This window comes from Eumetopias jubatus, unplaced genomic scaffold (genome assembly GCF_037043125.1).
Source record: "Eumetopias jubatus isolate StellerSeaLion01/CBP00866 unplaced genomic scaffold, mEumJub1_p1.0 scaffold_1, whole genome shotgun sequence".
NCBI lineage: Eukaryota > Metazoa > Chordata > Mammalia > Carnivora > Otariidae > Eumetopias > Eumetopias jubatus.
In genome coordinates, this window is record NW_028274807.1 from 218635460 (window position 1) to 218658389 (window position 22930).

General features: G+C 55.2%; 1 protein-coding gene across 1 annotated transcript; it reads left to right on the plus strand.

The window, feature by feature from the left end:
* Window positions 1-665: 665 nt before the first annotated feature.
* Window positions 666-22668, plus strand: LOC148165201 (voltage-dependent N-type calcium channel subunit alpha-1B-like). The gene is made up of 11 exons (XM_088022662.1): window positions 666-793; window positions 6788-6884; window positions 9885-9993; window positions 16057-16164; window positions 16668-16780; window positions 17788-17915; window positions 19272-19400; window positions 19568-19691; window positions 21046-21253; window positions 21489-21733; window positions 22138-22668. The coding sequence occupies exons 1-11, from the start codon at window positions 666-668 to the stop codon at window positions 22666-22668; spliced, it is 1920 nt and encodes a 639-aa protein (XP_087878788.1).
* The last annotated feature ends 262 nt before the right edge of the window (window positions 22669-22930 follow it).

Sequence of the window (22930 nt, forward strand, 5' to 3'; positions counted from 1 at the left end):
GGGATCGAGTCCCGCATCGGGCTTCCTGCTCCGCGGGAAGCCTGCTTCTCCCTCTCCCACTCCCCCTGCTTGTGTTCCGTCTCTCGCTGTGTCTCTCTCTGTCAAATAAATAAATAAAATCTTTAAAAAAAAAAAAGAATTTTTGAAACTAGAGAGGTGGTTGCATAATATTGTGAATACACTGAAGCCACCGAGTTGTACTCTTCAAAATGATTAAATGTATGTTATGTGAATTTCAACTCAATTAAACAAAAAAGAAGCTGAGCTTTTGGCCTCTGGAGTCCAAACTACTAACTCCAAAGTCACTGTTTTCCCTGAAGGCTGGCTAGGTGGGGAAGAGGGTGGTGATGGGAGGTGGGGCGGGAGGGGTGCCAACATGAATTAGGGTAGGGCAGCAGAAGCAGGGAGTGGGAGGGACCTGGGTTAGTTTGCGGGACCCAGAACCCCGGGGTAGGAGGCTGGCTGCTGCGGGGGCTGGTGGTGGTGGTGGTGGTGCAGGGGAGGCCCAGAGGCTGGGGGGAGCAGGGTTGGACGGGCTCTGGCTGAGTCAGAGTGGCCTCTGCTGCCACGATGGTTTCGCACAGACTTTGGCTGGAGGGTAAGGGCTAGGGTAGAGGGCGGGCTGAGGTCTCTCTACGTCACCCCTTCTCCTTCCTGTCCTGCAGATGTTGAACCCCTTTGTGGCCGTGATCATGGACAATTTTGAGTACCTTACATGGGACTCTTCCATCCTAGGGCCTCACCACCTGGATGAGTTCATCCGGGTCTGGGCTGAGTACAACCCGGCCGCGTGGTGAGTGGCCCCCGTGTTCCGTGGTCCTCAGGGTGGTCCGTGCCACGGATCTCGGGACAGGGCTGGGTGGCTTCAGACCTGTGTCATGTGGCACAGGTTTTGTCAAACCCCCTCAGGTTTTGGCGGGGTCCGCAGAGGGTGGTGCCAGGTCCCCTTCTAGGTGGCACGCTCCTTCTCATGCCCACAGTGCTCTTACACAGCTCCCTGGGCTGAGAAATGCTCTGTGAGACCCTTAGTCCAGGCTTAGGAGGTTCCAAGGGGTCTGTGAGGCTCAAGTCTCTTGCCAAATGGGAGTGTACTGTCTCCTCACAGGTCTGTCACATGAGGGGTGTGGAGGGCTCAAGGGAGAGGGTGTGGACACAGCAGGAGGGCCTTCCCTTGGGGCCTCACCATTTTCATGAAGCTTGGAGGCCTTCATGGCAGAAATGACATTCTTCCCGCCGATGGGCTCAGGCCTCTCCCTCTCTGCCATCTCTTGGGAACAGGAGCCAACATGCACCTCTGTGTCCCCAGCCCAGGCTGCAAATAGCGGGCACTTGGTGAACTTCCACTGAAATTAAAGGAGCTACCAGGAAAGGTCTAGTATGTTGAAGACCCTTTGGTCATGGTGGGAAAGGGTTACTGTGTTGCATTAAGTGAGGGGTAGTTTGTTTCCAGACAGAGCAAGTATGTCATGAGGGGACTGGCTTGGGTTAGAAGGGTGTTCCGTGATCCATGGGAGAGTCCTGCGCACCCAGGACACATACTCTTATCCTCGGGGCTAGCAAAGCAGCATGGACTCACCATCTGCCCATTTGTCTGTTCCTTCATCACTCGCTTCTTCACTTGCTTATTCATTCATTCACTCTCTCAGGCGGATACTTGAGTACTTATTCAGGGCATGCTCTCTGCAAGGCCAACACAGGACATGGAGGGGCCAAGAGACCTGGCTGCGAGGAAGACCTCGCTCATGGTGAGCACTCAGCAGACATGAATGTGAATGAACAGTGCATCAGTAAATGGATGGGCATCCGTCCCTTCCCATGCTCGAAGGGAATGAGAAGACTGTGAAGATGGGGTGTAGCCACTTCCCACCTCCTCTCTCCGAGGCTCCCAGCCTGCCCGTGTCCCCCTCGCACAGCTCTGTGTTTGGTCACCCCTTGCGTGGTAGAGGCCTGGAGGAGATGGTCAGTGTCATCGTGGTGAGGACCCTACTGCCCACAGTTTTTCCCTAAATTGGAGCTCAGCAAGGGGATTGCTCCAGAGCTCTCTGACCCTCAAGCCCCTGGGAGCTTGGCTGGGCTCCCCCACCCTCCTCTCATCCAGCCTTCCCGGAGCCCCTACCCCATCATGTGAGGATCCAGAAGATGCTGTATGAGACCCTTCCCAGGCTGGGCAAGTCCTGAAACCACTGGTAGCACCAGCAACCCTAGGGCATTTCCATTCCTGTAGTGTCTCCGGGTGTTTTCCATTGTAGTGAAAACTGAATAATTTTCACGCAGTGCAGAACAAGCATGGATTTATTTATGTTTCATGGTGTAGGTGACCGTTTTTGTGGCCTCGGAGAGTCCTGTCATTTTGCTGATGCGTCAGCACATCGGCCCTGCAGTGCCCAGTGTCGTTCTGGGTCAGGGGTAGGTGTGGTTTCTCTGGTCAGGAGGGCCCAGTCAGGTCAGAGAGCAGGAGAGACTCCAAGTGAGGCAGGCTTGAGGCTCATTCTAGGAGGGTCATCTGCACTGTGGTCTCAAGAGATGCTGCTGTTTCTGGGCACACTGTTTCCAGTATATGTGCTGCCAAAGGGAGGACCGGGCACGTTGTTTCTAAAGGGTGTGTTGCAGGGAAGCAGAGATGCTGTATGGGCAGTATGTTCATATGTGCACGACAAAGGCAAGTCAGTGCAGGCCTGTGAGAGGGGAGGACTTCCCCCCAATCTTTATGAACTGTAGACCCAGGGCTACCCCTAGTCCAGCCACAGGTGGAGCAGAATTTGGACATACAGGGAATGGACTTGGGCCAGACTGTGGCTTTGTGATGGTGCACAGGGGGCTCAGACTGTTTCCCAAATCCAGAGTTCTGAAAATGGGGCCTCTGGAAGGCAGGGGCCATTGGGAGTGGGGTAAAGAAAGTGCTGTGGAAGAGTAGACAGCAAATATAAGCGTCACCCCAGAGGTGGCATCTGTGAAATAGCACACAAGACCATGGTCCAAAAGTAGCATAAATGTGACCCGCAACTAACACTCAGACTTGCTGCTCCCAAGTGGCCTGGGCTGAAAACATAGCCTGCCTCCAGATGGCAGGGGATAGGGGAAGGCCCAGCAGAGGCAGCTGAGGAGACTGAGTCCTGGGCACAGGACCGAGGGTGCTTTGAGCCCTTCCTAACCTCCGTGGCAGATGTAGGGATGTGGTCCGCTTTATATCCCAGGTGGCCACTCTGCTGTCTCCTCGTTCTTGGAGAGACTTAAAGAACAACAAAACTTTGTGAAATTTCCCAAGCTTTCATATGTGTGTATGGCTCTGTGGGTGTGTGCACAAGTGTACACACGTGTGTGTGTTGCATATGTGCACGGGTGTGTTTGTGTGCACATGTGGCATGCGTACATGCACGTGTGCAGCAGACATACATGTGTGCATGTGCGCACACGCACACGGTTTGTGTGTACACGTACGAGTGTGCACACGTGATTGTGCAAATGTGTGAGTGCGGTGCATGTGTGCACGCGTGTGTGCATGGGTGTACATGCACATGGTTTGTGTGTACGCGTATGAGCGTGCACGCGTACAAGCGTGCACGCGTGTGTGCAAATGTGAGTGCAGTGCATATGTGCACGTGTGTGCTTGTGTGCACGTGTGTGAACATGCAGCAGACATACATGTGTACACGTGCGCACACGCACATGGTTTGTATATATGCGTACGCGCGTGCACACGTGATTGTGTGCAGGTGTGTGCAGTGCATGTGTGCACGTGTGTGTGAATGCACGTGTGCATGGGTATACACGGGCGTGCATGCTTGTGTGTGCACATGTGTGTGAGCGCAGGTGTGCATGGGTATGTATGTGCACATGTGCGTGCACACATGCCTGCTGTGGGGAGATGAAGAAGGCGTGGGGTTGTTGCTTTATGGTGCCGCCTTCTCCCATCTTCCCCGTTGCCTCACTTGGTGAAGGGTAGAGAGTCGAGAGGAGAATCACAATCACACCTGTAAGCGATCTGTCTACTCATCCTTGTGTTCATCCATCTGCCCAGTCAACATTCCTGAGCATCCGCCGTGTGCTGGGGACCAGGGGTGTGTAGGTGAAGCAAGCACGTGCTCTCGGGATGCTGAGTCCAACGGGACTGTGGGAGAACAGAGGAGCCATAGTGTGAGCCCGGGGTGTTCGAGGAGGGAGAAACCCCATCTGGCCGGTGAGTCAGAGGAGGTGGCATTTGAGCTAAACTGAAGAGGGCAGGATGGATTGAGCTCTAGAGAAGAGGTTGGGGCCGGGGCTGAAGGGAAGGGGGTGTGATTGTGTCTGATGGAGAAGAGAACGCATTGCAAAGGGGCTGGAAGGGCGGCTGGGACAGGTTGAGAAGGTCTTGAAATTTGGGATAAACAAGGAGCTTTGACTTTGCTTTACAGACAGCGAGGACAGTTTTTTGCATTGCAGTGACAGTATGGTGCCCCCACTTTCCATCTGGTGCCGTGTGAGGGATTCGATGGTGGAAGAGAGAAGATGAGCCAGAGAACAGGCTGTGAATTGGGTTGGGTGATTATTGGGGCTGGGGGCTTCACCATGCTTCCAGACCCTTCGTCATGATCCTTTAGGTCCAGTGAGGTAGCAAGCACCTTGGGTGAGGCCAAAGTGGGGCTTCCTCTTTCTTCCCTCTTTTGCAGAAATGACTTGGAGCTGACTGGACAGGAAAGAGAAACGTCGGTGTTGGCCAGGGTGCCCACCCTGGGACTAGGGGGTCCTTAGCCGGGCCAGCAGACTCCAGGAGATGCAGGAGGTAGAGACGGTCAGGAGAGCCAGGCGTGGGGTCTCCAGAACTCAGGGAGCGAGAGCAGGGGCTGCCAGAGAGGGTGGGCGAACAAGACCCCGGGGGGAGGCGGACCAGTGGTTGCAGTGTGTGCACAGTGGGGGCTTGCGACAGGGGCCAGCCCTGGTTCTGTATGGTGTGCCTCCTGCCCGCGTCAGGCTCTGGAAATGGTCTTGGGATTGCCCTGCCTCCTGGGGCTTTCTGAGCCCCAGGATTCCCTGCAGGGAGCTGCCTGTCCAGCCGCCCGGCTCCTCTTCCTGTCGCAGGCTGGGTGGGCGGGCGGGACGGGCTCATCGTGCCTTGGTTGCCATAACCTGTGACATTTCCTTTCCACTTGCCGGGTTCATTGTAAGGATACAGTTTGTTTGTATACATTGTACATTGTAAGTACAGTTTGTTGCGTTGTATTGCGCCACCCGTCGGCTTAGGGAAGAACTGCCCTCGTAGGTTGGCCTACAAGGTTTGCAACTCAGAGCCTCCATGGGACATACCCTTCCCTGCCCGAAATGCAAACACAGCGCACACTCCCTGCCTGGTTTGGGAATGACGACACCTCAGCTCTCTTTCCTCCTGCCCTGCCCCGCCCCGCACTCCAACCTCCTGGACGCTCTGGTCCCCCATCTGATCTCCCGACCCCTCCCGCTGGCTGGGGAGAGGCAGCCTTCTGAGGCGGTGCACACGAAGCTTGCTGGCTGGGCCTGGAGGGCAGGGGTCGGCTGCTGGGTGGGAGCTGGGGGCCAGGCCCTGCCTGTGCCCGAGGAAGCAGCTGTCTTTCCCGGCTTTGCCTCCAGGCTCTGCAGGGTGGGCTAATGGTCAGACAGGCTGGAGGCCAAGGGCCCCAGAGGAGGAGCGCATGGGCACAAGCAGGCCAGGAGGAGCGGCCCCTCCCAGTCTGAAGAGCCTGACAACCGAGGGGCTTCTGGTCCCCGAGGGAGGCGAGGACAGAGGCAGTGGAGGCCCAAAGACGGGCCCTCCTGCTTCACCTCTGGATCGATCCACTCAGCCAAGGCTGGGAACCCTGGGAGGAGGGCCAGGCCCTGGGGCAGCTGTGCCTGCCAGGAAAAAGCTGTCCCCTTTCTCTCCTGGGTGGCCTGAACCCGACCTCGTCTCTAGGACCCCAAGCAGGTCCCATAGGCAGGTGTCCCCAGGGGTGGAGGTGAGGCTGCAGGCCTGGTGGCCTGTCTACCTTGGAAGACAGTCATCGGCCCCCAGACACCTCCCTGGATCTGCAGCCTTGTCCCGTGTGTTGGGGCCAGCCCTGCCCCTGGTGTGGACAGGAGGGTGCAAGAGTGGCTCCAAGCCACACCCCACCCCAGCTGCCCACCACGCCCCTGCCCCCTCCACCCCCCCCCCCATCTCCCATTTCCTGCCCAGCCCTGACTCCCAGCAGCAGCCCCGCCCTGGGCGGCCTAGGGTGTCTCTGGGCTTGGAGCAGGACTCACCGGTCAAGTTTGTCTCTAGAGCCTTGGGGCTCCCCCAGCTCTAGTTTTCTGGCTTGTTGTAGAGTTTTCTCCACTTCTTTAGCCTCTAGGCTAACTTGGAAGCAAATTGAGCGTGACGGAAAGCTATGTTTCTGCCATGGTTCTCAGGCCGGCCTCATCAGTCACGTAATTCTGTCTGCCGGCTCTCCCGGCATGGTGAAGCAGCTCTTCTGATTTGGCATTATCTGTGGTTTCTAAAAGTGTAAAATCAGAAGTTGACAACCCAAAGCCGCCCCGATGCAGCCCTTCCTCATCCCTCCATGTTCATTAGCTCAGATGTCACCCCTGCCCGCTGCCCTGCGTGGGGCTGGAGTGTGGAGGTGAGGCTGGGAGGGGCAAGGAGGGGTCGGGTCAAGCAGAGAAGTCCCTCATTTTACGTATTTTGACTTTTGGCGTGTAATTGGACGCTGGTTAACTGGATCTGTTTTCTTGTCTGCTTCCTCCCCCCCACCCCCTCCCGCCGCACCCCTTCCTGTGGACCCCACCCTGCCTCTGCCTCCCTGGGCCGGGTCTCCAGTGGGCGCATCAGTTACAATGACATGTTTGAGATGCTGAAACACATGTCCCCACCCCTGGGGCTGGGGGAGAAATGCCGTGCCCGAGTTGCATACAAGGTAGACCCCGACCCTGCACCCCGAGGCTGGCTGTGCTGGGGCTGGTCTCCCGTCTCCTCTCGGGGCTTGTCCATCTGTCTGTCTGCCGCTCTGCTGTCTCACTGTTTCTTCCTTTTCTCTGCTCCAGCCATGTCCTCTACCTTCCCAGACAGAGGGACACAGATACCATGATGGTGTCTGCACCTGCCCCTTGTGCCCGCAGGTCTGCCCCCTCTGAGAGCCCCTGAGAAGCTCAGGAAGATGGAGCCAGAGCCCTCCACCTGCCTTTTTTCCTTTCCTTCTCTTTCCCAGAAATGAGGGGACAGACCACCTTTCAGACAGAAGCTGTTTTTGTTCCAGGCTCAGGACCGCACTCAGCTTCTCTGTCCCATAAGCACCTGATGAGGGTGGAGGTATCCAGCCCTTTGGGTCTGAACCTGGGGTAATAGGGGCCTGCAGGGCCTCTGGCACTTCTGAGGAACCCCCACTCAGCTCCGCACATGCAGAACTTCCCCAGGTCTGGGCTGCTGTCAGCCTGGGGAGGCAGCATCCCCAGGGCTTTGTAAGTTCCACAGCGGGAAGGAGGCGCTGTGGCATTAAGAAGGAAAGGATGCCAGGGAGAGGCGTTCTGCTGTCATTCCTGGGGCTTCAGAGACTGCTGCAGGGTAAGGACAGGTAGTCCCACACCCCCTCCCTCCATCGCTGAGGAGCCCAGGAGGCTGAGCGGCAAGGAGGGGGTAAACTGAAGGACATCTCCAGGCCTCCCTCCTTGGGGGGCAGGCAGGTCACATGGCCAGCCCCAAGCCTGCTCCCACCTGCCCCATGTGCCCTTTGGTGTGTAGGCACCTCCCATCCCTCCAGCCCCACCCCCCACCCGTCGCGCCACACCGAGAGCCCTGCTGCAGCTCCCATTGCTCCCAGAAAACAGAGCCAGCCTGAATCGTGCGGCTCCACCAGCATGTGTCTGGAGCCTCTCTGCCACCGCCCTCTCTCTGAGCGAGCTTCCCAGCAGAGCTTTCCTCTCTCTGGTTCTGTCCGTGCTGTCTGTCTCTGTGCTCTCAATCTGGGCCTCCCTCTGTCACCTGGCTCAGCACAGCCTTTGGAAACTAAGTGGTTCCTTCAGGCCATCGGCAGATGCCTCTGCTGTCCTCCTCAGCCCTCCCCTGCCTGGCATGCATGTTGCGCCTGCCTGAGGCCTGCATGCAAGACTGTAGCTTTGTTCCCAAGAAGGAGAGTTCTGTCCACACTGATACCTGGGGCCAGGATGGGCATGCAGGGCTCTGATGGGCTAGCCTTTAGGGCCCCTCCCCAGCTGTGCTGGCCAGTTCCAAGGTTCTGGTCATGAATAGACCAGGGGAGGCCTCAGGGTGGGTAGGAATGGATGGGCTTGGGGAGCTGGGGAGGGTCCAGGAGATGCTCAGGGTGCTATGACCAGGAGGTCCTAGGCCCAGGGCAGAGATGCCTGTCTGTTTACCCTGGCCTTGTCCTTCTGCCACTTCCAGAGATCCCTGCCCTTCTAGGGCCTGGACAGGCAGAGGAGAGCCTCTGGTGAAGGTGCCCTGGACAGAGCTCTCTTCTTTTGGAAATCACCTGCTTGCTCCCCCTTCAGGCTGGGACCCGACTCCCTGACTTCCCTAGAGAGGAATCCCTCTGCCTCTCCTCCTGCCATCGGTGCTGGTCTACAGGGACCCTGTGCTCTGGAAAGCCGATTTTCCTGGTGTGCATCACAAAGGTGATGTGTGAGGTCCTGGGACCACGATTAGATGTGCCAGGTGGGGCTTTGCCAGCATTCAGGGGGGCAGAGTCTGGGCTTGTGTCTCTAGCCACCCAGTCTCTACTAGGCCGAGGATTGGATCTAGGGCCCAGACACTGGGGGCAGGGCTGGGGGCCCCCCCGAGAGGGGAAGAGAGGCTGCTCTGTCATGGGATGTGGGCTTGGCAGAGGACAGGCACAACCCGGGGAGGGGCCCTGTGCCCCCTTCTCTAGCTCTGTCTTATGGTAGACGACAAGAGAGCGGTGAGAGAAGACAGGTGGGTCACGGTGCCCCTAGGGCTCTACCTGGTCAGCTAGGTGACCTCCCAGGCTGAGACCGTGCCAGACACACCAAGGGTACTTTTCTTCCTGGACACCACCTAAGTTCTCAGAGCCTCAGGCTCTGGGCAGCTGCTGGCTATACCCGGAGGTCTGTGGTACAGACACACATCTGTCTCCCGCTGTTCTGTCCTTGAAAAATGAGGAGAGAAAAGGGGCTGTTCACCTGATGCAGAAACAGGGAGCAAAGCAGCAGGGCACTGCCCCCAGTCTGGTCCGAAGTACTTTTACTCCTGTGCAATGGCCCTGAGCCTCTCCCTACCAGCCTCCACGCTGGCCCTGTGCAGTACCATCTGTTCTGGGTCCTTCTGACTGGAAGGTGCTGGCTGCCTCTTCCAGGCCCCCTGGCTGGGTGGTGAGAGGCAGAAGCCTTCCTGGGGTGAAGGGATGCCTCACTGGGAGTGGGAGCTCAGAGCTGTGCTCTTGGCTAAGCCGCCCCTTGTCCAGTGCTCCACGCTGCCGGTGGAGGAGATGACGTTGGGCAGAGCTGTAAGGACAGGGGTCTTCCCTCCTGTCTGTGGGCCATCCCAGGGTGCCTCGCCTCTGTTCTGCAGCCCAGATCCCTCCCTCTTCAGCCCAGGCCCCATGCCCCTTATTCCAGCCTTGGGCAGGGGTCCTTCTGGCTAAGCATGTGCCTGTTCTTTCAGAGGGATCCAGGCTTCTGGCTTGGTGCTATGCTACAGTCTTTACCTGGACTTTATTTTTCCGCAGCTAGGAGAAGGAGGGACTGCTCCAATGGGGGGGGGGGGCGGTGGTCCAAGGGTGAGTGCGAATGCTGGCAAAACTCCCAGCCACCCAACTTTGCCTGGGCGCCTGCAGAAGCCACCCCCAGGAGGTGAAGCCCAGCCTCTAGGGGCCTCCAGCCCCTTGTAGTCCTGTGGTGGAGGGACCCTAGTAGGCCTGGCCCTGACCTGCTCCCCTTGTCTCTAGCTCCTGGTTCGCATGAACATGCCCATCTCCAATGAGGACATGACCGTCCACTTCACGTCCACGCTGATGGCCCTCATTCGGACTGCACTGGAGATCGAGCTGGCTCCAGGTGAGCAAGGCAGCATCTGGGGAGGGCACCAAGCCAGGACCGGGCGGTCTCACTCCAGAGCCACCCCAGGTGGGTGTGCAGGGAAGGGGGGTGAGGAGGCTTGTCTGGAGGTGACCAAGGACAGCTGCTCATGGCGCCTCTGTTGGGCACTGACCTCATCCCCTGATAACCGCCCTGCCTTTGAGCCTTGTAATGATCCCATTTTCATGTGCGGGAGCTGAGGTGCAGGTTAAATGACCTGTCCAGGTTACCCAGAGCATGTGACGGCAGAACATAGGTTCACATGAGGTAGCACCCTTCCAGGGTGCAGCGTCTGTGTGCCTTCTGTCCACTCCCCATAGTGACCCCGGGCCCTGTCAGGTCCTCTCCTGAGCTGACTGATAGGACTGCATAGCCTGTGCCAAATCTAGGAGAGAATAAACCTCCAGTGTATCCTTTCCACCTTCACCCTCCTGTGAAAATTAGAAAAATTAGAGCCACCAGAGGGGATCTGCACTGTCTCTGCCCCCACACCACCCTCCTGGCCGCACTCGAGCCCTTGAGCTCAGCCATTTCGTTTGTAGCGGATGAGTCAAGGCCAGTCCCGTACCCTGCCCCCCTTGCCCTCTAGGTCCCGTTCTCATCATCTACCCAAAGCTGTCATGCCAGAAATTCTGCACCCTGCTTCTTGCCTGTCAGTTTTTCCTCCCTATTGGATTCTTTGTATCAACTTATAAACAAGCTATGATCTCTCCCGTCTTTAAAAGGTTTTCTTCTCCCTCCATTGGCTTCCCTATGTTTATTCTTCCCCTCCTCGCGACCAACTCCTCGAGAGACTGGTCTGTATTGTCTTTCTGGTCTCTCTTGTCCGGTCTGCAGGTGGGTTTCCACTGCAATGCTGCTGGAGCCGCTCTTGCTGAGCTGTTCGGCGACCTCCGTGTGCTCGGTTCTCATTTTACCTAATCCACAGCTCAGCCTTTCCTCCGTGGCCGTGTCCGCCCGCGGCTCAGCCCTTCCTCCGTGGTCGCGCCCGCCCAGGGCTCAGCCTTTCCTCGGTGGTCGCGTCCGCCCGCGGCTCAGCCTTTCCTCCGTGGTCGCGTCCGCCCGCGGCTCAGCCCTTCCTCCGTGGTCGCGCCCGCCCGCAGCTCAGCCTTTCCTCGGTGGTCGCGTCCGCCCAGGGCTCAGCCTTTCCTCCGTGGTCGCGTCTGCCCGCGGCTCAGCCCTTCCTCCGTGGTCGTGTAGTTCTTCTTGAATCCCTTTGATGTTTCCTGTTCTGTTTTCTCATGTCTCCCACCCTCTGAATGTCACTGTGCCCCTCAGACTGTTCCCTTTGCCACGTTTGTCATTCCACCTATTTTCATGGCTCTAAATACTGGGAATTCCAACTTTGTGTTTTTAGTGCAGGCCTCCTCCTGAACTCCAGACCTGCATTCTGCATTCTCATGTGAATTTTTACTGTCTCCACTGGGAGGCCCAGGAAGCATTCCAGAGTTCACTTGGCCAAACTTGATCGCCGCGTGTTCGCCATGATCTTTCCCGTCTCCATCAGGGGAAACTCTGTTCTTCCAGTTAGTCACTCAAGGCAAAAACCTCTGGAGTCATTCTTACCTCCTCTTTCTTTCTTTCTTTTTTTTAAAATCCTTTTCCCAGTTTTGATCCATATATGATCTCCTGTCATATCTCTTGACTCCACCTTCATAATATACCAGAATATGGTCACTTCTATGTCCTCTCCCACTGCTAGCTCCTGGTCCAAGCCCCTCTCTCGGGTCTTGACTCGATTCTTAGAGTAGCTTCAGACTGGTCTGCCTCTGTTCTTGTCTGCCTGCAACAGAACAGCTAGAATGATCATGTTAAAAACCAAAGCAATAAAATTAATAAACCTCTGGCTAGACCAATCAAGAAAAAGAGATAGAAATAACCAATATAAGGAATGAAAGAGAGAACACCACTACAGGTCCTGCTGCCATTAAATGGATAGCAAGGAAATTTTATGAACAACTTTCTGTCAATAACTTCAACAACTTAAATGAAATGGAAAAATTCCTTGACACCAACTATCAGGCTCATTCAAGAATGGATAACCTGAGTGGGTTAAAAAAAGGAAGAGAGAATCTGAGTAGCACTATAGTTATTAAAGAAATTAAATTATAGTTAAAAGCCTTCCAACAAAGAAAATCCCCGGCCCAGTTAGCTCCATAGGTGAGGTCCACCAAACATTTAAGGGGGAGATAATACCAGCTCTATATAAACTCTTCCAGAAAATAGAGAAAAAGAGGACATTTCTCAACTTACCATATTGTGCTGACATTGCTCCTACACCAAGATGAGACAAAGACATTATAGGAAAAGAAAGTGACAGATCAGTATCCCTCATGACCGTAGACACAAAAATATTCCACCCAGTTTTCTCAAACTGAGTCTGGCTGTATATATATCTATTTGCTTGATGACAAAAGTAGGGTTTATCCCAGGAATGCAAGTTGAGTTCAAGTATAAAAAATCAATCAATATAATTTAATATATCAAAGAAGTAGAACTATATGATCATCTCAATAGATGCAGAAAAAGCATTTCACAAGAATTCAGTATCCATGATTTTAAAAATTCTGCATAGAGTAGAAACTGAAGGAAGCCCCCTCCATCTGATCAAGGATATCTATGAAAAACCTTCAGCGAATGACACACTTAACAAAGAAAGACTAACCCCTTTTTCCCTAAGATCAAGAACAAAGGAAGGATGTCTGCTGTCACCATTCTTGTTCAACACCATACGTTAGGTCCTAGCCATTGTAATGAGTTAAGAAAAAGAAATAGGCATACCAATTGGAAAGGAAGAAATAAAACTGCCTGTATTCACAACTGACATGATTATCTATGGAGAAAATCTGAAAGACTCTAAGAAAAAGTGAATAAAATGGAGGCATCTACGGGCCAAGGAATGCCAAGGATGGCTGGGAGCCACCAACATCTAGAAACGGGCAAGGAAGAATTCTTCACTAGAACATTTGGAGGAGGCACGGTCATGCTGGACACCTTGATTTTGAGCTTCTGGCCTCCAGAACTGAGATAATAAATTTCTGTTGTTTTAAGCCATTAAAAAAAGTAACTAAAACCATCCCCAAGTATAGAGCAAGGTCACAGGATACAAGGTCAGTGTGCAAGAAGCAAATGTATTTCTATATATTAGCAATTAACAATTGAAATGGGAAAAAGTTCCATTAAAATCACACCAAAAACATGAAGTACTTCTTTGTTGTTGGATAACTCTAAAAAGTATATATGTGAGATCTCTATGTTGCAAATTTCAAAACATTGAAAGAAGCAAAGAAGATCTAAAAATTAAGCACTGCATCATCTTCATGCATTGGAAGATTCCATATTGTCATGATGTCAATTCTTCCCACATTCATCAATAGAATAAATGTTCACCCAATCAAAATCCCAACAGGTTTTTAGGTAGAAATGTACAAACAAATTCTAAAATGTATCTAGAAAAGCAAAAGAACTTGAATAACAAACAATTTTGAAAAGAGAACAAAGAAAACTTACTCTACCTGAATCAAAGACTTTCTATAAAGCACGTCAATTGAGGTGTATCGTGTTGGTGACAGGACAGAGACATGGGTCAGTGGAACACAATCGAGACTCATACTTACATTGCCAATGGATTTTTGATGAAGTTGTAAAGGCAATTAATGAAGAAAAGATAATTTTTTCAACAAATGGTACTTGAAAAATTTAGACAACTATCTAGAAAAGGGAAAAATCTTGACATTTAGTGTCTTAGTCGGCTAGGGCTGCCAATAACAAAGAACCACAACTGAGTGGCTTAAACACAGAAATTTATTTCTCACAGTCTGGAGGCTGAAAGTCCAAATCAAGGTGCCAGGAAGGTAAGTTTCATTCCTGGGCCTGTTCTCTTGGTTTGTAGGGTGGTCACCTTCTCACTGTGTGCTCACATGGTCTTTCCCTGAGTGCATACAGAGAGTGAATGAATTTTCTGGTGTCTCTTCTCATAAGGACACTAACTCTCTGGGTCAGGGTCCCACCCTTCTGACCTCATTTCACCTAATTGCCTCCTTCTCGGCCTTATACAGTCACAGTGAGGGTTCCGGCTTCAGCATGTGAACGGGGGCAGCACACAATTCAGTCCATAGCACATACCTTTTACCTCCTACAAAAATTAACTTGAAATTGATCATAGACATAAATATAAAATGTAAAATTATAAAACCTCTAGAAGGAAACACAGGAGAGAGATTTTGGCAATTTTGAGTTTGGCAAAGATTTTTGAAGACACAAAAAGCATGAGCCATAAAAGAAAAATTGAAAAATTGAACTTTATCAACATTAAAAACTTTTGCTCTTCAAAAAGACATTTAAGAAAATGAAAAGACAAAGTAAAGCATTGGTGAAGATATTTTTGAACCATGTATCTGATATAGGATCAGTTTCCAGAATAGATAAAGGTCTGTCACAACTCAGTAATAAGAAAATAAACAACCTAATAAAAATGGGTAAAGGATTCGAATAGACATGTCACCAAAAAATATATATGGAAGGCAAATAAACACCTATAAAGATGCTCAATATCATTAATCATTAGAGAAATCCAAAATGAAGTCTACGGCCATACCACCCTGAACGCGCCCGATCTCGTCTGATCTCGGAAGCTAAGCAGGGTCGGGCCTGGTTCGTACTTGGATGGGAGAAATCCAAAATGAAGCCATAGTAAGATAACACTACATGGTTATTAATACGACTAAAGTACTTTTCTAAATGACAATATTAAGTCCTGGTGAGAATGCATAATATGGAATTCTTGTGATCCTAGTTTGGCAGTTCCTTACCGTACGGCCCAGCCAGCCCACTCCCAAGTGGGAAGAAAAGAAAACATACATCTGCACAAAAACCTATATGCAAAGGTTCACAGCTTTATTTCATAATCTCCTCAAAATGTAAGCAACTCAAATGCTCACAACTGGTGAATGGATAAACAAACTGTGGTCTATCCATACCACAAGGTAGTACTCCGCAGTCAAAAGAAACAGGCTACTTATACACTCAACCACGTGGACTGAATCTCAAAGGCACCACGCTGAGTGGAGAAGTCCTACTCAAAAGCCAATACACCCGATGACGTTGTTTGTGGGGCATTCTGGAGAAGGCAAAACAGACCGAGACAGAAAACACACCAGGGATGGGACGGGATGAGAGGAGGCCAAGGGGTCAGCTACAAAGGGAGCACAGAGAGACTTTGGCAGTGGGGCCATATACCATGACTCGATTGTGGGGTGGATGCGCGGCTTTATGCATTTACCAAAGTTCATAGAATGGGATAACTGAAAAGGGTGGATTTCATTGTAGGTACATTATACCATAGTAAACCTGATGCTAAAAAAAGGTCAGAGTATTTTATCCCTCTGCTTATCACGCTCTGCTGCTTCCTATCTCAACATCTGCTCCCTGCAGCCCGTCACCCCCACCCCCCGCTCAGTGAGCCTTGCCTTCCTGGCTGGTTGTGTGACACACCGAGGCCTTTGCACCCCCTGGTCCTTTTCTGCCTTCGGGGTCTTACACACACACCACCTTCTCATGAGACCTTTCCTGACTACCCTGTCCAAAATTTCAGCCCTCCCAATATTTCTCATCCCTCCCTACTTAAGCTTTTCCTGCACCCAACACACTAGGTTTTGAACTTACTGCCACTTTATTGTTGGGTCAAGCCACATGGTGCCACAAAGGCGGCTCCTTTGCTTTTGTTCCATCACCTAGAATAGTCCCTGGCACGGGAGGGTGCTCACTTGATAGTTTTGAATGGCTGGATGAACAGCTGGACTGCCACCATATCCCTTCTCCACTCCCAGGGCCCACGCACACAGGCCTCTGTCTCTGCACGTGCCCATCAGGGACGCTCTGACAGCCGCCGTGGCCGTGCTTCTCCCTGCTCTGCCCTTTCTCCTGGCACGGTCCTTGCCCCATTTCCCCTCACACCACACCTCTCCCTGCCGGCTCCCCCAGGGGGCCTGTGAGACAGCTCCTAACATCTCTCTTCCCCTCCACACCCTTGTCCTGCCCCAGCCGGCACCAAGCAGCATCAGTGTGATGCAGAGTTGAGGAAGGAGATTTCCTCTGTGTGGGCCAATCTGCCCCAGAAGACCCTGGATTTACTGGTGCCACCCCATAAACGTAAGTGAGGGCAAGAAATTCTCCTTGTTCACCCCCCTTTTGTGTCCCACCCAGAGGCAGAGCCAGGAGGCCTGGGCCAGGGTAACCTCGTCAATAGTCTAGACTTAGTTTCCACCTGCAGGGAGAACGGTCTTACCAGTGGGTACATAGGGACTGTGGGAAGGGATTCCCTGGGCTTTATTCTGTTGACCACAGTCACCCACGTTCCTGGTGGGGGTGTATACTTAAAAAAATCCAGAGAACAGCAGGGAGACTCCTACAGTTAGAGATGAGGTGCTTAAAGATTAAACCCCGCATCCACTTCACTGGGAGGAGATGGAGGGCCCTGTGGAGAGTCAGTACAGCTCCAGAGGACACGTGCTCAGTGTCCACAGATGCAACTTCAGCCAAGCCCTGTGCCCTTCCCTGAGCATGTCCAGGAGTCCCTGTGGTGGAGGCTGTTCCCTTGTCCCGCACCTCCCCTTCCTCCTCCACACCCCACCCTCTGTTTTCTCTCCCTCCAGCCGACGAGATGACCGTAGGGAAGGTGTACGCAGCTCTGATGATATTTGACTTCTACAAACAGAACAAGACCCCCAGAGACCAGATTCACCAGGCCACGGGAGGCCTGTCCCAGGTACCGAGTTCCAGGATTTCCAAGAAGTGAACCTCAGACTCTGGCACCCATCAGTTGTTTTGACGGCAGAGGAAACCCACATCCTTCCTGGGGATTGCACGGCGGGAAAAGGAAGATGAGAGGTTCCTACTGTAGCCTCACTCTCCGGCCCCAAAGTCAGAAACCCCATACAGCCTGCATGCTTTCCAACGGCTGGTCTCTTGCTGGTACTGGGGGCCCCCTGACTTGGAGACCTAGTGTTCAGGAGCAGTAGACAAGGGGTGAGGACCTGTTCCCTGGAGATACCACTGTTTTAAGTGGTAGAAGAAAGAAGTTTGAAGAATATTTGAGGAGGTTGTTTGGGGAGGTTCGAGGAGAACCTGATTACCGTGCACATTGGCAGGGACCAGAGAGATTCAAACTGATGGGTCCAGGGTCATGATTTCTTCCCCTCATGACTCTGACTGGGCTGGTTTGGGGCCCCATCTTCCTGACGTCATCCTTCAAAGATAACAACTTTCCCATGCAGCCAAACCATCAGTGACCATACGTAGACTCTGTCTAGAAAGTTGCCTGGTTCGGAGCTTACAGGGACATTCACCCATCGTGGGATGGGAAGTATCTGATGCCCACACAACATCCCCCATTCCCCTGTCTGTTGCAGACACCCATCAGTGCGCCCCCCCGCCACCCCCCGAGCCCTGAAATGTCCTTAGAATTCTGCTCAGTCCGTGCTCATGCAGCCTCTACCCATCAATCCAAGTTGATGATGAGATGAAACCTTTTACCATTTTTAATTGGATGAGGTCCCCAGATTTTGTAGGTAGGGATACTGAAGCTCCAAGAAGTGAAATGACTTTCCTGATGTCACTCACAGGCCAGGTTGGGAGTAAGCCCCCGCCTACCTCCTGTGTAGGGCTGGGGCAGGGCAGAAGGAGCACCAACCCATGCTGTGGGGTCAGGCCAGCTTTCTGGCACACCTGTCTGTGCCCTTAGAGCTCTTCCTCTTCCCTGCGTCCCTTCTACAGATGGGCCCTGTGTCCCTGTTCCACCCTCTGAAAGCCACGCTGGAGCAGACACAGCCGGCTGTGCTCCGAGGAGCCCGGGTTTTCCCTCGGCAGAAGAGCTCTGCGTCCCTCAGCAACGGCAGGGCCGTGTGAGTACCTGGCTAGGGTGCGAGGTGCACGGAGGAGGCAGGACTCCTGGTTTCTCCCCCTCCCAGAGGGGCTCCCTGTAGGCTGTGCTGCAGGACATGGAGCCCTCAGGTCCCATCACCACTTTGGGAGACTGGCCTCTCTGTTCCACCCTGTGCCCACCTCCCCCCGAATGGTTCCCCGCAGATGCTGCCTGAAAGCTAGTCCAGGCGGGCTGCTGGAGCGGTCCATGGTGGACTCCAAAGCTAATTCCCAAAACGTTACATGGGTGCCTCTGATGGCACTGAGGTCAGTGGATTTAGACAGTCGGTGGTTCCCACTGTCACCTCCCATTGTGCGTGCCCATTTCCCTTTCCAGTGAGGGGCCTCTGCCTCTGCTTCCTCACTGCCCGTTGAGAAATGATTTGTTTTGACCCCATTCTGTTGACGGCCTGTGTGTGTCTAGTCTTCCTAACTCCTCTAAGACATTTTTCCTCAGATCTCCACTCCAGTAGTGATTTCTGAAGCAATTGTATTTTGTAGACAAACTGGTAACGTCCTTGTTACCTAACCCCTAACTCTTGCCACAATAATTCTTGGTAATGAACCACCCAAAACCAAGTGTTGCGAACTAACAGTCACCTACCTGTCTTGCACCGTGTGTCGCTGGGGGGTGGTAGCAGGCAGGCTCCTCTCAGCCACCCCCTCAGGGCCAGCAGGGTCCCAGGTCTGCTAACACCCTTATTGGCTAAAGGAAATCACTGGCTGAGCCCAAAGAGGGGGGACTGTGCTCTGCCTCATCCAGCAAGGGCTAAGGTGTGGGGCCTGGTACCAGACTGGGCACAGCATGCATGTTTAGGGCTCCTGATTTCCTCCTCATCTGTACATGTTTGGACGTTTTTTTCTGCAGCCTAGTTGTGGGTCTTGGACTGTTAATCAGGTAGGTTTTCCTGAGTACTACACTGCCCCTAACGTAGTGGTCAGGGCCTGCTGTGCACCAGCGTAGACAGGATGTCCGCCCTCTGCGTCATGCATGCTGTGCACATGTGGCCTCCCACTACTCCTGGGAGGCCCTGTCTAGGGCCGAGGAACCTGCCGGGTGTCCCTAGACCAGCAAGAGGTGGGCCCAGACCTCCCTTGGACTCATGTCCGGGGGCCCTCTCTGCCCATCTGCTCTGAGCCCTGGTACTGGGTCCACATCCCTTGCTCGGTGGCCACTTGAGAGCCTGTACTTGAAGGGCCTCACGCGTCTGGGCTGCTTCTAACCCAGAGTAGAAGGGGCCAGTATAGGTTCCTGGCAGGTTGGAGCCAGGTCCTTGGTGGGCCTTCCAAGGCCCACAGACCTCTGAGCCAACAGCACAATCCTCTCTTCTCTACAGACAAACCCAGGAGAGTGGCATCAAGGAGTCTGTTTCCTGGGGTACTCAGAGGACCCAGGAGGTACCCTATGAGGCAAGGACACCCCTGGAGCGTTGCCACTCTACAGAGATCCCAGTGGTGCAGCCAGGAAACCGGGGAGGGCTCCCAGGGCTGGGGAGCCAGGCTGGGGATGGGGGATGAGATAAGGATTGGGGTGAGACAGGGATGGTGGGAGATGGCAGGAGTGTGGCGGGGAGCCCAGGATGGGGGGAAGGTGAGGGTGGGGTGGGGGCCGGTGTGACTGCGGGCTGCTGTATGCCCAGGCTGTGGACGTCCAGATGCAGAGCATGGCCCTGAGAGGTCCTGACGGGGAGCCCCAGCCCGGACTGGAGAGCCAGGGACGCGCGGCCTCCATGCCTCGCCCGGCTGCAGAGACTCAGGTGGGTGGTCTGGGAGGGCCAGGGTCATGGGAGGGTGGGGGCGTGGGGGATGAGGAGACCTGGCTTGGGGAGGGCTTGTGTCCCGCGTGAGGGCTCCCTACCTGCACGGCGGCCTGGACGCTGTCAGCCCCGTTGGGAGCTCCCAGGACGATGGTCTCAAGAGGTGCAGCCAGAGTCCTCGGAGGCCTGCCAGGAATCCCCACCACCCACCGGTGCTCAGCCTCCTGCGGTGGCCCTGGGGCTTCCATCTCCCAGCCCAGGGTCCCTGACCCAGACTCTCCCTCTCTCTAGGACACCCCTCTCCCACACCAGCCTGCATTGCCCCCCCCGGCCCCCCCCGCCATGCACACGGTACCTCACAGCTTGGTCCTCCCTTTTCCCCATCGATGCTCTGGGGAGGACCTGCCCTGTTCTTTTTTTCCTTTAAAGATTTTATTTATTTTATTTGAGAGAGAGAGCACATGAGAGGGGGGAGGGTCAGAGGGAGAAGCAGACTCCCTGCTGAGCCCAATGCGGGACTCGATCCTGGAACTCCAGGGTCATGACCTGAGCCGAAGGCAGTCGCTTAACCAACTGAGCCACCCAGGCGCCCGACCTGCCCTGTTCTTTCTCTGGACTCTGGAGGCGGCACCACCTCCATCCCCTGCTCCTTCAGGGATGCTTTGAGTACCGAGCAGGAAGCTCCAGGGCAAGGGGGCTGTGGGCCCATTCACAAGGACTCAGAGAGGGGCCTGCAGACCTGAGGCTGTGTCAGGGGGCCCTGCTTTCACTTCCTGGGATGGTGAGGGGCTTTAGAGGGGCATGTCCTCCAGCCGGGGACCTTCAGTGTTTGCCTGGGGCTGGCCCTGTCCCTGCCTCCTTTTGTGGTTCCTGGTTCTGCACATTCCAAATGACTTCATTCTCTAAACTTGTCTCTGCCTCCTGAGCCTGGCCCGCTGGGCGGCCAGCTTGAGGACGCCGAGTGGAGGCTGTGGGTCAGCTCCCCTTGGAGGGCCCCTGTCCGCAGGTCCCGATTTCAGCCCAGGGCAGGAGCCCCATGGCCCTGGCCCAGCAGAGCCATCACACGCAGCCACCCCTCAGGGTTCTCCCAGCCAGGCCCGCAGCCTCCCTCTTCCTGGCATCCTCCCTGTCCCCCAGGGACACTGAGGCCAACAGCTCTCTGGGCCCCGCTGGCAGAGACGGACAGCACCTTGTGCAGCGTGCTCTGGGAGGAAGGGTGGGCCTGGGTGGGGAAGAGCTTTCTGGGGAGAGGGAGGGGCCTGGTGGTTCCTGAACCCCAGGCCTGCAGGGCCGCCCTGGAGCCTGCCCCAGGCCCCTCTCTCAGACTGTGTGCCAACCCACATCCCACCCGCAGCCGGCCCCCAACGCCAGCCCCATGAAGCGCTCCGTCTCCACACTGGCGCCCCAGCGTCCCCACGTGGCTCATCTCTGCAGCGCTGCCCTGGACCGTGCCCCAGCCAGCCAGGCTCCGCTCCATCACCACCACCGCTGCCATCGCCGCAGGGACAGGAAGCAGAAGTCCTCGGAGAAGGGGCCCAGCCTGTCCGCAGACACAGATGGCGGTGCGTGCGGGGGTCCCTCCTATGGCCAGGGCCTGAGGCATTCCTTTCTGTGCCTCCACCATCCAAACGGCCCTGAGTAGGGGGCTGTGAGGCCCAGGTCTGGGGACCAGGCAGGATCACCCACGCACCTCAGCTCTCCCCCTGGGTCCCCCTGCTGGCCGTGGGGACTGGGTCTGGGCTGGGGGTCTGTCTCCCCACCTGGCTCGCTGTGCTGACTTCCCCTCTTCCTGGCCAGCACCCGGCAGTGCTGCAGGGCCAGGCCCACCCCCGCGAGAGGGGCCCACAGGCTGCCGGACGGAGCGCAGACAGGAGCGGGGCCGGTCCCAAGAGCGGAGGCAGCCCTCTTCCTCTTCCTCGGAGAAGCAGCGTTTCTACTCCTGTGACCGCTTTGGGGGCCGGGAGCCCTCGCAGCCCAAACCCTCCCTCAGCAGCCACCCCACATCACCAACAGCTGGGCAGGAGCCAGGACCCCGGAGACCGGTAAGACAGGACCCCCCTCACTGCCCCTCCTCACGAGCCCCCCCCCGCACCATGCTCCGAATCCTCCTTCATGTCCTGGTTCCCACGCCCGAGTCTGCGCTCCCCCCATCCTTGCTCCATTCCTCCCGCACCAGCCCGATCCTCCCCTCCCAACTGCCCTGGACTGGCCTCTGGTCTCCCTTCTCCCCGAGCTGTGCCTGTCCCTTTGTTCCCCACTGGTCCCCAACCACCTCCCCAGGCCTACCGGCACCAGCGGCTTTCCCCCCTCCACCACACACCCTACGGGTCCCCTCCCAGGGTGCCTGCCTCTCTCCATGCCTCACCCCCCACCTCCATGGTTCTCACCTGCATTGGCCTCTGGTCTGGGACTTTGATTTTTTTTTCTCTGTTCTATTTTCTTGTAGGGTGGTGGTTCAGTGAATGGGAGCCCCTTGTTGTCAACATCCGGTGCTAGCACCCCTGGCCGTGGTGGGTGGAGGCAGCTCCCCCAGACTTCGCTGACCCCCCCTTCCCAGTGTCACCTACAAGATGGCCAATCTTCGCTTGTCCACTTTGCTGGGGTACAGACCAGCCTCCCTACCTTTTCCCCGGGCCGGCTTAGCCGTGGTCTTTCCGAACACAACGCTCTGCTCCAGAGAGACCCCCTCAGCCAGCCCCTGGCCGCCGGCTCTAGGATCGGCTCTGACCCTTACTTGGGGCAGCGTCTGGACAGTGAGGACACTGCCCACACCCAGCCTGAGGACACGCTTACCTTCAAGGAGGCTGTGGCCACCAACTCAGGCCGCTCCTCCCAGACTTCCTATGTGTCCTCCCTGACCTCCCAGTCGCACCCCCTCCGCCGCGTGCCCAACGGCTACCACTGCACTCTGGGGCTCAGCTCGGGTGGCCGGGTTCGGCATAGCTACCACCACCCCGATCAAGACCACTGGTGCTAGCGCACCTCCGCTTCACGCCTGCTCACTGGGCGCGTTCCAGCCGATGAGTTTTATCATCCACGCTGGGCTCCCAGGGACACGCAGGGGCACCGAGGCAGGGGCAGCAGCCCCTGGTTGGAGCGACCCCGCCTTTGGGGCCAGCTGAGGGGAGGCCCCTGGCTCCCCCCCACCCCCCCGCCCCCACCTTCTCTTTCACGCTGGACCAATTCCTAAAGCCCTTCCGGAGAGGGACGTGGCTCTCTCTGTCCCCTTGTATGCTGCC

Excerpts from the sequence above, each read along its gene's own strand:
- LOC148165201 (XM_088022662.1), top strand. The coding sequence starts at position 666 with ATGTTGAACCCCTTTGTGGCCGTGATCATGGACAATTTTGAGTACCTT. Across the intron at positions 19,401-19,567 it reads ATCCCAGTGGTGCAGCCAGG|TGCCCAGGCTGTGGACGTCC; the intron begins AAACCGGGGAGG and ends CGGGCTGCTGTA. Across the intron at positions 21,734-22,137 it reads AGCCAGGACCCCGGAGACCG|GGTGGTGGTTCAGTGAATGG; the intron begins GTAAGACAGGAC and ends ATTTTCTTGTAG.